The sequence below is a fragment of the Propithecus coquereli genome, unplaced genomic scaffold, assembly GCF_000956105.1.
Source record: "Propithecus coquereli isolate 6110/MARCELLA unplaced genomic scaffold, Pcoq_1.0 Scaffold27, whole genome shotgun sequence".
NCBI classification, from domain to species: domain Eukaryota; kingdom Metazoa; phylum Chordata; class Mammalia; order Primates; family Indriidae; genus Propithecus; species Propithecus coquereli.
In genome coordinates, this window is record NW_012148285.1 from 2,101,680 (window position 1) to 2,117,807 (window position 16,128).

A 16,128-nucleotide genomic window follows, 5' to 3' on the forward strand; every position below is an offset into this window, starting at 1 on the left:
TTATATATGGAATCTCAGGAGGCAAAGACTCAAAATGGCATCTTCTGTGAAATGTCATTTGTTTTGAGTTTTAACTCCTTGAACTATTGGGTTAGTCATTTTCTATGTTAAATGAGATGTGAATAGACTATTACCTATGTTATCAAAGCTCTAAGCACAACTATTTTGAGTCCAATTCATTCCAGAAATAAATTCCGTAATTTCTTAAATTACAAAATGTAAACTGCTAACATCTGAATTCCATTGAGAAGATGCTGTTTGCATCAGTGATGACTATTTAGCAGAACCTGATATTCCAGCAATCATGTTAAGGAACTGTGGGGACACACATTTTCATTATTGCATTAACAACAAAAAAGAAATTTGTTTGAGTCAGTTTCTTCAGCACAAAGTTTTCACTCTGCACAGTGTGTCAACACCTATGCTGCAAAATGTAGTTAACCATACACAGCAATAAATTCTTGCATTTAGTTTTTCATTCCTGTATTAACTTTTATCCAGTATTTGTTGATAGCACCTAAAATGGAAGGCTAATAATATCTCTTAGTCAACAACAATTTTATGGAATCTCCATCACTTGACACTAAATAGAACAAAAAAGCCATCTTCATAAAAACAGCCTAAATCTCACCAGCAGACACACCATCGCCCTCAATTCCCTGGGGGCAGAGCAGCTTGACTTACATCCAGCAAATGTTTTTAGGTACAAGTGCACAATAAGGCAACAACTGAAAATACACCTATTTCACAATAACTGACACTCAAGTAAGGGTTTTTTTTTAAGTTATTTTTTTGCATACCAATCATTAACAATATTATACCAAAAAGTCACTTTAAGTACACTCATGTGTATTTTAGTATTTCTGTAGAATTATTATTTTTCTAATCTTCTATGGAGGTTTGTCATAATCTTCTATAATCTGGAGAATAAGTAAAATTGCAAAAAATGAGGGGTTGTGAATGAAGCCTCAACTGGAAAAGCAAATTGCCATACTGAGGTGCAGAACAGGATGTATGACACAAATTCTTACTTTCCCCTATACTTTCTTAGGAGAAAAAAAAAAAAGGATGAGTGTCTGTCTTTTCTATTAGCCCCATTCTGTCCAAGTGCCTAAGATAGTCCTCTCTGCTTCTGCAGCAACTCTGCTAGTAGGGGCTTCTTTCCCAATTATATGCCCCACCCTGCAACTCTTCAGTCTTTGACTGAAATGTAAGAGCCCCTCATAAGTGCTGGTGAGGCATCCTGCCAGTTTCTCCCACTGAGGGCAGAAGCAAGAGAGCAGGGAGGTTGTGTTCTTGTTGATACTTAAAAAAGATCATTAAATCCCAGAGGTGGCTAATAAGAAATCTAACCAGAGACTATCTTTCTACACAATTCAAAGTACCTCAGACACACAGACCTGAAGATCGTAAGGCCTCATTTTTAAATTTAAGACCTTAAATCCCTGGCAGACTGGTGTCCTGTATCCTAAGAGTGGAGACATCAGAAACAAAGAGCCAAGTCTGACCTTGACATACACATGGTCTCAACTGTGGATCTGCAAGCAAGAATGACAAAAAGGGGGGGGAAGTAACTAAGCTGGGTTGGGGCTGTTGGTTTCAGCTTTTCTCTCACCTGAACAGTGTCTTTCTGCCCTGATCAGCGTTAAGAGCTTAGCTGCAATAGCCAGCATGTTTTTGTATAGTAAGGTCTCAATCTGCTGTTCTGTAGGAAGAACACCTCCCAGGTACTACCTTCCATCTAATTAGTCCTTAACAAGCCTTTATTTTTGCTCATGAGATTTTCCAGCAATAATTCCATTTTAGCAAATACTGTACTTTTATACTGTCTATTTAAATAGAATAAGACCATTCTTACATCCCACTCAAAAGCACGTATAAATATTGTTTTGTTGATAGGTATGCAATCAATTTCACTTTAAAGAGAAATTCTATATGAATGTGTATTTACAACATTCGCTGGTTCTTTAATAACCATACTATTTAACAATATTTTGCTCCAATATTTAAGTATAATAGCAATATCTAAAGACATACATATTACCATGTTGATGAAATCTAACAATTTTCTACATGTATTTTTCTTTGGAGATGAAGAGGAAATGTTAATGGGTGTTTTTTAAAAACCAAAACCCAACTAAAACCTTCAGGACTATACTCTGCAAAGTTTGAAATCTCTTATCTGATGACAGGGATGGGAGTTCAAACTTGAAGTCCTGAGGAGTTTTCTGTTGCTTTATAACTGTACATGTAAGGCAGGCTTTGGGTGAAGTTCAAGGAGAGTGAAGCGGTTCCGGGATGCAAGTACACAGGGCAGCCTTCGTGATGATGACCATCCTCACCTACCGATCTCAGCCTCCCCAGCTGCCTGTGGTGCTGATACATGATGTGAATGCCAACAAATGATGCAGTGTGCTGGATGCATGGCCTTGGGAGTTAGAGAGACCCAAGTTTAAATGCCAGCTTCACGATAATGTGGTATTTTTTGTATGCTGGGCCAAGTACTGACTACCCTGTAAGGGCTTCAGTTTATTTATAAAACAAGGACAGTCTTTTTTCTGTCACAGATTTAATCTGAAGATTAACTTAGATAATATGCCTAAAATGTCTAGCATGCTAAGAAATAGTTATAAGAAACAATTACTCATAACAAGACAGGTAATGTGCTTCAGTAGAGGTATGGAGGCAAATCATCTTAGAGAGGAGCAAGTACTCCCCCTCCTCCCCAAGTTAAGTGCAGCCTCCAGAGAAGGGCTGTAATCAGGTCACCAAAACTTGCAAACAACTGGGTCAGAAATGCCAGTACTGCCCCTGACATCAGACCTGAGAATGGCAACTCCATGAATACTAACAGCCATCAAGATACCAACTAGTTTTGGGAACTTTTTACAGGGAGAGAAAAAGCTTCTAAACTCCTCTAAAAATTCACACATAAAAAATATTACAAATAGTTATAGCCAAAAAAGTATAAAACAGATATAAAAGCATTTACTTTCCAAGATATAGCTGCAGAACTGACAAAAAAATAAATTCTCCTCCTTCTAAAACTTAGAAACAACATAAAATTAAAATAACTCTAGCAATAGCCTTCATTTTAATGAAAACTGAATTTAAACAAAAGTTTTGTATCTTTTTCTGGCTCATACAAATGAAATTTGAACAATAACTGAGTTCAAATGCTGGCTTCATTCACATAATCAGTGTCACAGTGATTATGCTTCCTCAGTTATAAAATAGAAATAATACTGCCCAAATCAAGGTTGTGGTGAAAATTAAATACAAGGACTGTCTGGAAAGTATCCAACCATAATTTTTGTAATTTTTCATATTACATGGCTGGATACTTTCCGGACAGCCCTTGTATACCTGGAATGTGTATAAAGTGCTTAGCACAGTGTCTGGCACATAAACAGTGACTATTTCCCACTGTATAGATACTGAAAAGCCCAATCATTCACACTTGTATTTACTTTGTGTGTTTCACATGGGTTCGCTTATGAGTAACGAGATCCGTCTTCACCCTGAAACCTTTCCCACACACGGGACATTTAAAAGGCTCCTCTGCCCTGTGGCTCTTCTGGTGGCATGCAAGTTCTGACTCCGAAGTAAAACTTTCTGCACATGTTTTGCATTTATGGGGCTTTTCCCCCGCGTGAGTGCCCTGATGAGAAACAAGTTCAGAGAAACAAGGAAAGGTCATGTCACAGTCAGGACATTGTAAGGGTTTGAATTTTGCGAATGAAAAAAAATTTTCATCATCGTCACTGCGGCGTTCAGAATCCTCCTTGTGGGCCTTCTCGGGGACAGCAGGACGTGAGGACTGCTCAAAGGTCTTCATGCAGTGAATGTGCGGGTACTCGGGGGTCACTATCTGTGTTTCCTCGTCCAGAGCAAGATCCGTTTCCTGATCCACACGTTTATCGCTGTTGGCACATTCACTGGCTTTTCCGGCAGCCTGGCTTTTCCTATGCCGTGCAGCACATTCGTCACACACATAGGGTTTCTCCCTCCTGTGGCTTTTCATGTGCCGGGACAGACATGAGCTCCGGCGAAACTTGGCGCAGCACCTGAGACACTTGTAAGGCCTCTCGCCAGTGTGGATTCTGATGTGCGCCCTCAGGTAGGCTCTATGAGTGAAGATCTTCCCACAGTCACCACACTGATTTGTTTTATTTATTTTCTCTCGTGAATGAATTTTCTGATGCAAAACAAGGTATGACTTATCGCTGAAGTTTTGGTCACAGTCAGGACACTTGTACACATTTTCGGCTTCTTCCCAGGGAAATTCAAGAATTTCAGAAAGTGCTCTGGCCCCTAAACATTCAGACAGTTCTACTAATGGGGTATGGTTGTCAATGGTAACTAAAAGGCTTATGAACTTTTTCTTGCAAGGGGGTGTTCCACTTGATATTTTCTCTTCAGGGTTTTCAACTCCATCCTCAGAGGGGCTTTCTGGGTACTGGACAGGGGATGTAGGAATGGGGTACTCTTCTAGGGAAAGCTCTTCAAGTTCCATAGACTCTAGGCTTAACTGCTGATTCATCTCAGTCTCACCTTCCACTCCTGTTGATAAAAACAAAACAAAGCAAAACATAGACAACACCTTCAAGTGGTACTGGGGGAAAAAACAAGCTCAGGTAGTTAAAGTACACAAGAAAACTGTAAGTGGGTTATCCTGCAATCCAGACACTGATAAATATGCAAAATCAGGAGACGGCAGACTCTCCCACCTCCCAAATGATCCGGTTCTAGGTGAACCTGCAAGGGGGAGGAGCAGAGAATAGCTATAACTAAGTCAGAGTCCAGTGGGATAGGTACTAAGGACAATCTTGGTAGACATTGTCTAGAGGTGAAGTTTTCCAGTTAGTCTACTTAGGTCTCAATAATTTTTCATCATTTAAGCTATCTCAAGTGACAGCTGAGCAATTATAATTGGAAAAGAGATTTGATTCATATTTATTAAGAAAGAAAGGGCAAGTGAGTATTTTTCTAACTTAACAGAGAAACACACAGGTTACCAGAAATAGTTTTATTACCACCAAGAGAGGTCTCCAAAATTTCTCTACCCCTCACTGAGGAAAGATCAAGGTAGAGCTTCCGTGTGTACTGCAGGCAAATAATAGCCCGTCTTACTACACGGACGGCTGACAAAACTTGGGCCTACCAAAAAGCATTCCTTTTAATATTTTTCCAAATATTCTTCCGGAAAGAAAGCTCAGAGCATCTACATGGGGTCCCATTAAGACTTGGGCTCAGTACTAATCTGCAAGTGCATGAGGAAACTACCCAACCACAGAAAGAGCCACCAAAAAGGAATATACAGAGCAATAATCAGAGTTCACACAATAGTTCATGTTCCCACCAGCCAAAGTGGAAAGACCCTCTAACACATAAGACATCAAGCAGTGTCCTCAGAAAAATACTGCCTTTGCAGTAGGTCAGATCAGCCCGAGAATAAAGGCTGATCTGAACCCAACCTTACAAAGCAAAACAACACACCCTGAAAGGATCAAACTGACCCCAAGTAACTTAACTACGTCCCACAACAAAGTCCAAAAATAGTTTCCGAAATACAACAAAATACATAACAAACAACAGAAAATTTGCAATGTCCAACATTCAATCAAAAATTACCAGGAAGTAAAGAAGCAGGAAAATATGACCCATAACTAGGAGAAAAATCAATCAATAGAAACATATCCACAAGTGACACAGATGATAAAACCAGTACGAAAAAAATGTTTAAACAGCTATTATAAATATATTCCGTATGTTCAACGAGGTAGAAAAAAACATGAATATGACAAAGAGAAGTGCAAGATATAAAATATGAGTTATGGGGTAGCTTACATACTCAACCTATATTCCTATGTCAGAGATAAAACCTACTCAGGCATAGGAAGCAACCCGCATATAGTTCCTCTTAGGTGAGAAAGGCACAGCACCTCCTTGAGTAAATCAATTTCCAATCTTTCCCAAATGATAGTAACCTATAGTGATGGGATTTCCCATGTAAAACTGTAAATTGGCTTCATCAAATGTTTGGCAAGACTACCAGATATTGCCACTTCTCATGCAAAAGCACAGTCCCTGTACTAGATTTTAAGAAATCATACTTTAAAACTTGCTCTTTCATTCAATTATCATATCCACATAAATTACCCAGGGACAGGTCCCACTCCACCATATCAACATGTGTACAAGGCATGAAATCCTCATCCTAGAACTGATGAAAGTTCTGAAATTCAGGAAAAACAATTGCCTTACCCATCAAGGCCACATCCTCAAAACACTCCTGTGTGGCATCTCTGCTGAGGGACCTCTGGACAGGGTGCAGACTCACACACTCCTCTTGAGAAAAATACACAGCCAGATCCTCAAACAGCATTGGTCCCTGAAACAACACGAGAGCCCAACTCAGTGCAAGAGACTGGACGGACGGTCAGCCCCTTTTTTAGCCTAGGAAGACTGAGCAGAGCTAGAAACATCAGATGCAAGGGAGAAAAGGGCTTGGTGTAAAAGGTTCCTGAGTACTGGGATGGGGTATTAATGGCTTCTAAGGGGTAAGGTGTGGGTTGGGAAGGAAAGAGTAAACATGGACATAAATTTTGAGGCCGTGAAGTAAGGATCAAGACAGTACATTGTGAGAATGATGTAGTCTCTCCTGGAAGAGAAAAGATGAGGGAACAACAACTCTTGGGGACGGAAACCATTAAGGAAGGATGCTCTAAGAAAAAGAAGACTGGGCAGCCCAGGAAGAATCATAAAAGAGACAAAGGTTCCAGGGTTCTCCCAACATCCTTCCCTTTGCTATTCCCTCTTTTTCTTCCCCATGACACTCACTGCTACACTGTGAGGCCTACTCTTCCTTCCCTAATGATATGATGAAAAATCACCAGGGCTTTATTATTATTATTCAACAGGTATGGAGTAAAGCCTAGAAAGCTACAATTTTGAGAAGCATTCCAGAAAGACACTTTGAGAAAACTTTCCTATAGACTTCTCCAAAGGGCTCTGCTCCCAGTTGGTGGTTCTGAAAGGAAGAAGCTGGTAAACCCCTTCTATGTCCCTGGTCTAGGAACGAAGACAGCTTGCTGAAAGGGCTGGTGGCGTATCAGACACATTCCCATCACGATCGGCATGCCTAAGCCTCCTTCAAAGGAGGTGGTCAGGCAGAGGCCGGAAAGCAGCAACAATCTTGGACGGAAAAAAGGTACCTCATCTCACCTGGGCCTCGGTTGTCGGCAGCGCGGACGCCATCTGGGGAAGTGGGGGTGGGGGTGCGTTCTTCAAGTCGCCACAGGGACTTCGGGACAAAGCTGCGAGGGAAGAGAACAGTCCCTAATGGGGCCAGTTCTTCTGCAAAGCTAATCCACGCACCCCCAGCCTCCCTCGATTCTGCCCAAATCCTTTAAGAACCTGAGCCGACTGCTCCTCTCCCCAGCCCAGCCTCGAAGGGGGCCCACTTACCAGTCCGGGACTAATGACAGCCTCGTGTTGCCCGGGCAGACGCGGCAAAAAGCAACGCCCGACGGTAACGCAACAGCGAAGGCCGAGGCCACCGCAAAACTCCCACGCTCCCATGCTCCCCCACGCAGAGCTGCGGGGAAAGCCGCCGGAAGCGACCCGCCCCTTGCCGCATTGGCCATCTGCCCTTTGATTGGTCAGCGTGCTCCCGAGGGGGCAGTCCTTCTTTTGTGTTGACCAATCGGACACTTCAACCGAGGACCCATCGCGCACTGGGCAGAGACGAGATGTAGTTTTTCTTCTTTTCTCCAAGCATTTCCGCTTCCGCTAACGGGGTCTCCCTGGTGAGCTCCGGGCCTGTTGACCTGCTGAAGTGGAGCCTTAGGGTGACCCCTGAGGAAGGCAATGTGTCCGAGAAGAAGGAAAGCAAGAAGACAGGGAGACTCCAGAACTCGAAAGGAATCGGTAACGAAATGTGGGCTCGGCTGGCAGTGCCCTGGAGGCCTAAAATTTGGGCCTGGCCGGGGTGAGGTAAATGAGACCCCAGGGTCCCTGGCCTAGCCTTGGCCAGAGCAGCCCGCTGTGTCTCGGGCGAATTATGGGGCAGTGGAATGTAAAGGGATGCCTTCTTATGCGTTCATAAAGTTCAGATCGGTATAGGCCGGGTTGCTAGTCTCCGACCCGAAGGATTCTGGAGGCATTGTGCGTCGTACGCCGCGGCTGCAGACCAGCCGAGTCATCTGGCTCGGACCCGGTCTTCAAGCGGGAGTAGAGACATTGGTTTGCCTCACGGGGTGTTGTTCACCTCCTAATACCTCACATTCGACCTGCCCTAGTGCCAGACGTTCCCCATGTTACTGATACTAGGTGCTGGGGTATAGAGATTTGGAATTAAAAAATTGAGCTCCTTCCCCAGCTCTGCCACTGAGTGGTTGGTAATCTTGACTGATTTACAACTTTGCTTTCCTCAGCTGCGTAGAGTTCAGAATGCCTCTCCTGCCTAACTCAGAGGGTAATTGCAAAGATTATAAGATAGGTGAAAGAAATTGTCAATTTACAAAGATGTTTGGGGAAAGGAAAAGATGAGGATGATAGGTCTCTTGACAGAAAAGCCTGAATAAGTCTGAACATATTTCCTTAGTCTAGTGCCAGGCACGTGCTTGTGCCTAAAAGATTATTCAGTGAATGATTGCATGGTTATTAAAGCAATTTATGAGAGTTGACAACTTAGATAGTGGGATTTAGTGGACTATCAGATAGGATAGTTTCAGCTGCTAATCACAGAAAACCCACCAAAATGATGTTCAAAGAGCATTTACAGGCTGGTTAATTCAGTGGCTCTCTGACAATATCAAGGTCCCAACACTTCTATATTTCGACTCTGCCATCCTTAGCATGTTGGTGAAGGCGACAATAGATTCCAAGTAATACGTCCAGACATGTATTTTGTCATATAGCCATCCTAAACCAATCATTAGCAAAAATAAAAGATTATCATAGCGTGACCAGACATGGTGGTTCACACCTGTAATGCTAGCACTTTGGGAGGCCAAGGCAGGAGGATCATATGAGGCTAGAAGTTCAAGACCAGGCTGACCAGGAGCAAGACCCTGTCTCTACAAAAAATAGAAAAATCAGCTGGGCGCGGTGGGGTGCGCCTGTATTCCCAGCTACTTTGGAGGCTGAGGCAGGAGGATTGCTCAAGCCCAGGAGTTTGAGGTTGCAGTGAGCTATAATGGTACCACTGCCCAGGAGACAAAGCAAAAATGGTTAACATAACTGGCTGTGGCCCATTTTGCTTCACCCCCTGGCACCAGGGGAAGAACCCAGCCTCTCATGATCATCTACCTGCACAAAATCAGGGTTCTGTTGGAAAAGGGAAAAGAGAAGTGGAAGTGAAGTCAGATAAGAAGCTAGCAGTATCTGCCACAAGTGACATCTCTTGACAGCTAGGTCAGAGCTAGGCCTTGTGGGAATGGGTCATAAACAAGGTACCTGGGGATCCCAGGACCAAGGAGAAAGGTACTTCAAGGACAGATGGAAGAACGGTAAGAAACTTCCCTACAGGCTCGACCAATCCAGAGCATATACGTTAAAGAAGAGCCAACCAGCCTGGTATTTGTAAACCTAAACCAAAGGAATGTTCGTGATAGGGTCCTGGTGCTGCTCATGTAATCATCTTTCCCTTATTGCTTTGTGCTTATATTTAATGCTATTCTTATTTAAGGGATGTCTCATTTTAGGCTCGGATTCCCCAGGTCTGGATTTGTGGCTCTTTCACCAAGAATAGAGGATCTCATGGCTCTTTTCTTTGAACTTTCTTCTCATTATTACAAAGAAATAAATATAGTTTCCAATGACTAGAAATGGAGCTTGTGTTATTAACACTCAGTGGATTACCAGAGAGAGGAAACAAAATCGCTAGACCTTCTAAGAGCTAACTATCAAAACCAAACAAGTAGACCAAGAAAAAAGCAGCATGAAAGCTTGATCTTGCTAAAAGGAGATGAGATACAAAGTCTAAGATAGACCAGTTGAAAACATAAGACTGAATTATTATGTCTAACTCAATTTTTTTAAAAATCAGAAATGTTCGACTGTATATTCATTATATGTTCAAGTGATGTATTTTAATCATCAGAACTTAAAAATCCTGCCACCACAACCTTTTGCAAGTGTCTCCATTTCTGCCTTTAACATGATACCAATAGTAGTAATAAATAACTTGTTTGTATTAAAATTATTTCTATAGGCAAGCATCTGCTTTCTCTCTGTAAATTATCTTTTTTTTTTTTTTTTTAAGACGGAGGTCTCAGTCTTGATCAGGTAGGTCTTGAACTTCTGAGGTCAAGCGATCCTCCTGCCTCAGCCTGCCAAAGTGCTAGGATTACAGCCATGAGCCACTGCACCCAGCCCTTAAAAGAGCCCATCAGATTGAGACTTCTGAGGCCAGGGGTTTGTCTGAGACTCACTGGCCTAGGAGTTACAGAGATGAGATGGCCAGGAAGGAAGTGGTGGTCTTGCCTCTTTCTGCCTTGCAGCACACAGAAAAGCTGTACCTGGAGGAAGGAAGCACAGAGCCAGCCTTGGGTAAAAAGAGTTCCAGAGAGTGAGTCAGAGCCTTCTGTGTCCTGCTGTGAATGATGCGCTCAAAGAAGAAACCTACTTAAATGAAATCCATTTTGAACCTGTCAGTTACTAAGTATTTTTTTTTTATTGTTAGTACCAAATGATAGAGGGAGTTTAGTGAAACAAATGCTTTCACTTTCTTGCTGGGAGGGAAAATGAGTATATTCTTTTATTAAGTAAAACAGAATATAAGTATTCCAGTCACTCCAACTATAAACAAGTAAACAAGCATTTGGTTTAAGCATCAGTCTCTTGTGAGTTTGAATAGTAAGCCCAGTCTCAGGGTACACTGACAATATTAGTGGAGAACCAGACCCTCCCAACATACTGGTGTGACCCTCTGAGATTGGTCTGTGTGGCCACGTGGTTGTCCTCTGCTACCTCCGTCTTGGTTCTAATTGCAGGAAACAGTATCCTCGGTGTTCTATCTTATACACTTACATCATTTTACACCAAAAAAGAATTTCTTTGGAAGCAAAATATTTGGTTCCTGGCTGTAGTGGTTTTGATCCATGCAGATATTACTAAACCCTTCTGAACCATGAGTCAGAATAATCCACTGTACCTCATGACAGTCTCATGGAGCCTTTCAGCTCTTCTGGGAGTGCTCCCAGGGTGGTCTCTCAGAACAGATGCTGATCAACAAGATACAGGGGTTGCCATGAAGTGGCATGTTCATGATTGGTTTCTGGGACCCTGGGAAAAATGTTTTCAGGCATCTGCCTGGAAAGGCTACTTTTAGAAACTCAAGGCTTTCCTCTGTAAGTCAGGAAAGTTGTAATCCAAGGGAAGGCATGGCTTTTCATGATGAACTAGTTCGTTTGTTTCTTGGCTTTTATCCTTCACGGTGGGCACTCAGGAATGCCACTGGAGAGAGGAGCTTCATTCTGCATGCTACAACGGCCTTGAGTGGGTGTTTTATCATCTGTAAAATAAGGACAGCGGAACTGTCTTTCAGGATCATTGGGGAAAGTAAGTGAGAACATTCAGGAAGGATTATAACGAAATGTTTAGCACATGACAGACACTTATCAAATATGCATTCACTCATATTCCATTCTAGAAGTTCCATTGTACAACAAACACCTCTTTTGAAATACTTATCAAACTGCCTTTTGATGACACATCTCAATGGCAGAGAGTGTGTCTCAGTCATCGTTTGTACCCAGAGTGAGGAAGGAAGGAAGGAAAAGCATCCAGTATCCAAGCTCAGCCCGAATCTCACTCACACTTGCATTTTATTTATGAAAATATCATGATGTTTGTCCATGTAAATAGTATCTCTAAAAGGATACCAGGACACGAGTAAGAATGGTATGTGGAGAACTATGGCACTCAGACTCAGAGGGAGGGAAACTTATTTTTCACGGTATATCCTTTTGTTCAGCTTTTTTTAAAGATTTACCATAGGCATGCAGTACTTATAAAAAAATGTTTAGTGTCAGAAAATCCCCCCAAGTTGAACCAAAACATCATGTTGGACACAACTGTAAAAATCATTATATAAACATGAAATATAAATGGCTCATACAAGTTTTTAAGTGAAACTCAGTAAGAAATACCCATTAAAACAATGAGATCTTTTTCACATAGATTAATTACAGAAAGGTGAATAATAGCCTGTGTTGGTGAGGGTGTGGGCCATGTGCCCTGCTGTGGGAGATGCAGAGTCTTATCACTCATAGTATGAGAATAAATTAGTAAAACCTTTCTGTAAGGCAACATGGGGTTTGTTTCCAAAGTTAAAATGTGATTAAAATAATTTTAACCAACATTTCCTTAAGGAAATATAGTGTTTTGCAGTTTTTATGTACAGGGTTGTGAGTTGCAACCTTGTTTCTGACCTAAACCTGATTCCCCAGGCTGTGCTCTCCTCCCTTCCCCATCCCAGTCCACCTGCTGACTTCCTTTCCCCAGTAGAGCCATAGGCAGCTGGGTCAGGGGTTGCGGGGGAAGGTTCGGTATCACCCAGGGTTGGAATAAGAGAGCATTACTGGGCTTGGTTCCTCTGTGGGCCAGATAAGAGCCTGGGGACCATGTGGGAGTGGCCTAGGGTGAAAATTAAAATGCCTTCATTTCTGGAGCACTTTTGGCCTTGGGGATTCATGGGCCTTAGAGAAGGGCAGAGCCTGCCCAGATAGATGGCCGCTTGCTGCTCTCCCTGGGCTGGAGAAGCCTGATCACTGCTCTGTCTCCAAGGCTGGCAGAGGGCTGTGCAGTTGAGCAAACAGGAATTGAGGACTTTCCTTCAAGTGCCTCCAAACAGGTGCCACTGCCTGGCAGCTTGGTATATGGCAAGACTCCAGGGACTGCTGACCATCCACCACGGGTGGCCTTTAGGCATATCCCTGCTTGGCCCATGTCCAGAGGGTGAAAGGAGTGATTAGTAAGCAAGAGAAAACCAGTAATGTGCCTCAAGAGACCTTGGAGCCACAGGGAGGACAGACAGAAACTCTCAATTCTGGGTGAAACAGCTAGAGGAGATGACAGCTTTACTCTAGTGCCACAACCAGAGGAGATTCAATTATAGCAAAACTTTCTGGAACTGAAAAGCTTTTTTTTTTCTTAAATTTATTATAGAAGTCCAATAGATAAATCGAAGGAAAGGATGGTCATTACAAAGCAAGTAACCTGTTAGATCAAGTGGAAGAAATATCTCAAAACACAGCAAAGAGAAACCAGGAAGGCAAAGACTGGGAGGGCCAATCAATACAGACCCGACAGGGATTAGCCCGTTCCTGAACCCTCCCCCTGGACTTCCTTAGACCAGGGTCACCTGAGCCAAGGGAGGACGGGGTGACCTTAACTGGTTAGACCAATTAGGGACCAATGGATCAAGGGGTGGAATCGATGCCACCCACATGATAGAAGAGGGTGGAATGAGTTTTTATACCTCAAATATTCCTTGTAGTAATTTCTCATTTGTGTTTTAAAAGAGTGTTTTTAAAGTTTGAATGGATATATATTATATGCCTCATTTTTGCAAGTTCATCTTACAGTGCTGTACATGGAACCCCGGAAAGAACAGTGTTGTGAGTCTGCTGTCACCTGGGGAGCACTTCTCAGCTCTGACGTGCCTCCGGTTCAGTGAGGATGCTGCCGACTACAGATTCTGAGTTACATGCCGGTCTGACGCAGTCTGGGTGGGGCTGGGGTTCTGCATTTTCAGCAAGCTCCCAGGTGGTGCTGATGCTTCTGGACCACAGACCACACTTTGAGTCACAAGGACTTGGGTGGTTTGTATGACTGAGGGGGCTCACCACTGCGTGTCCTAGCCAGTGGAAAGGGGCGAGAGAGGAGAATAAGCAGTTTCCTTTTTTTTACCCCCATCTCTTTATTTTGAAAATTTCAAGCCTCCTGAATATTTGAAAGAATAATGCAGTGAACACCTATGCACCCTTCACCTAGCTTCACCAATTGTTAACATTTTAGCAATTTTCTGGCATTTTTCTCTTTTCCTTTTTTTTTGTTTTTGAGGCAGAGTGGGATTCTGCCTCAAAACAGAGTGGCAGAGTTGCACTCTGTCGCCCCAGCTAGAGTGCAAGTGGCATCATCATAACTCGCTGCATCCTCCAACCTCCCATTCCTGGGCTCAAGTGATCCTTCTGCCTCAGCCTCCCTAGTAGCTGGGACTACACACACGCACCACTGGGCCCAGCTGGAGATGGGGTCTGACTCTTACTCAGGCTGGTCTCAAACTCCTGACCTCAGTCAATCCTCCTGCCTTGGCCTCCCTTTAGCAATTTTAAGGACGTGACACACATGTTGCCTACGTCACTCTTATTCTTGTCCTCTGTAAAAACTTTGGCATATAGCCTGATCCTGCTGCAAGAGAGGCCCAGAAATAAAAGCCTAGCTTGGCAGCGATTGGCCCACTGTATGGGGTAGGATTCTATCACTACAAGAATACATGAGAAGGTCGAGCTCAGTGGCTCACACCTGTAATACCAGCACTTTGGGAGGCCAAGGTGGGAGGATCACTTGAGGCCAGTAGTTTGAGTCCAGCCTGGGCAACATAGCAAGACCCCATCTCCAAAGAAAATGTTTTAAATAAAAATTTTAAAATAATAACATACCATAAAACCATTATTTTAAAAAGGGGGGGGAGGATTGGGACAGTGGATGCCTAGCTACAAAGGGACAGTACTCTGATGCTTCTGACACTGACTTTTTGAATCCTGTTTTCTTTTTTGTTTTTTTCTTAGCTCTAATAGGAACTAATAGCCAGATATTCTCTTCAAACTGGATTCTTGACAGCTTGGAGCTAAATTTACAGCCCATCTCTAGAAAGTGTGTAGGACTTCACAGTATGCATTTTACACACCCACAACACTCTTTAGTTTTCCACCCTTGTTTTCTCTTTGCCTCATTCATTCTTGCCATACTGTGTGGATCTTTCTAATCAGTCCTCAATCTTTTATTGCAACAAGTTTAATTACCAATAATTTTAATAACAACACACTAAATATAATTGTGTGGAGTGCTCGAAATGTTCTGAACTGTAAGCAGTGCAGCTTACAGTAAGATATTTGCAGCACTTAAACCTGCAACTCTGCAGAGTTGTGAATAGTATTATATTGCTCTCATTTTGTTCAAGTGATTTTCCAGTGATTGTTTAAGTGCTAGAATATACACCTAAATGTAATTTAACCTCTAAAAGTTTTAAGCAATATTTCTCAATTACAGTGTCTTTAAGGAAAAAATACAAATATGAGGCCTTTGTTAGCAAACTTTCTGAACAGGAAAAAGCATCACTGGACTCAGAGCCTCTCCAGGTCAGGGACATGCTTTCTGGTTTACCTCTGACTGATCTGCCTAGCGCAGAGCCTGGCTCCTACTACAGTGCTTGCCTGGTACTTACTAAATGAACTATTTTGTAACCAAATGTTGGAAGGATCATCATATTGCCAACGAGAGCAAAATTTAAAAGTAAAAGGCTGCCGCACCTTTTTGTTCTTCCTCAGGGTGTTTGCTCCTGCACTAGGGGTTCAGGTGAAGTCTGGACACTGACCTGGAGGAGGAGGAGCGTGAAGGGTAGGCGGCAAGGTGGAAGACTGTCCCATTATATGCTTTGGTGCCATTTTGACTGCTTTCTGGTTGCTCATCTAAAACACCGGGTGACTAGATTACTGGGCCCCTGTCTGAACCCTTTGGTCCTAATTACCACCAAGCATTTTATATCTTTTCTACCTTTACCTGCATGTATCCCTGTGTTGTAGATATTTTGGTGCCTGCCATAACCCCTGCATTAAATTAGTTAAGGAAAACAGCCTCTTCTCTATCCCCAACAGTTATCTATAAACGCTGTTTGTGGAATGCATGATGACGATTTTAGTCCCAGTCCCAATTCCAGGTGAGACCACGAACCCCTCAGCCCCTTCTGGATTGACAGTGGCTGCGGCTGCAGCTCTTCCGTGTCTCCTTCTGGGAGATGCTCTGAGGGCATGAGGGATTACCCAAGCCAGGGGGACGGGTTAGGGCCCTGGGACCCACCCTCTTCTCAACTCGCAGGGCCTGGAGATAGAGAGGTTG

At 43.0% G+C, this 16,128-nt stretch overlaps 2 protein-coding genes across 2 annotated transcripts in view; one reads left to right on the forward strand and one right to left on the reverse strand.

The window, feature by feature from the left end:
- Positions 1-3,466: 3,466 nt before the first annotated feature.
- On the reverse strand, positions 3,467-7,561 carry ZNF597 (zinc finger protein 597). The gene is made up of 4 exons (XM_012647525.1): positions 7,471-7,561; positions 7,228-7,319; positions 6,268-6,394; positions 3,467-4,563 (listed from the first exon to the last, which is right to left on the reverse strand). The coding sequence occupies exons 2-4, from the start codon at positions 7,258-7,260 to the stop codon at positions 3,467-3,469; spliced, it is 1,257 nt and encodes a 418-aa protein (XP_012502979.1). The 5' UTR covers positions 7,261-7,319; positions 7,471-7,561.
- A 256-nt stretch (positions 7,562-7,817) lies between these two features.
- NAA60 (N(alpha)-acetyltransferase 60, NatF catalytic subunit) overlaps positions 7,818-16,128 on the forward strand; it is a 26,421-nt gene continuing 18,110 nt past the window's right edge. The window contains exon 1 of the mRNA XM_012647701.1: positions 7,818-7,932. The gene's annotated coding sequence lies outside the window, so the exon portion shown is untranslated. The remainder of the gene's footprint in view (positions 7,933-16,128) is intronic.

Coding starts and splice junctions, on each gene's coding strand:
- ZNF597 (XM_012647525.1), bottom strand. CDS start 7,260: ATGGCGTCCGCGCTGCCGACAACCGAGGCCCAG. Junction 6,395..7,227: donor TGCCGACAACCGAGGCCCAG/GTGAGATGAGGT, acceptor GTGTTGTTTCAG/GGACCAATGCTGTTTGAGGA. Junction 4,564..6,267: donor TGAGGATGTGGCCTTGATGG/GTAAGGCAATTG, acceptor TTTTATCAACAG/GAGTGGAAGGTGAGACTGAG.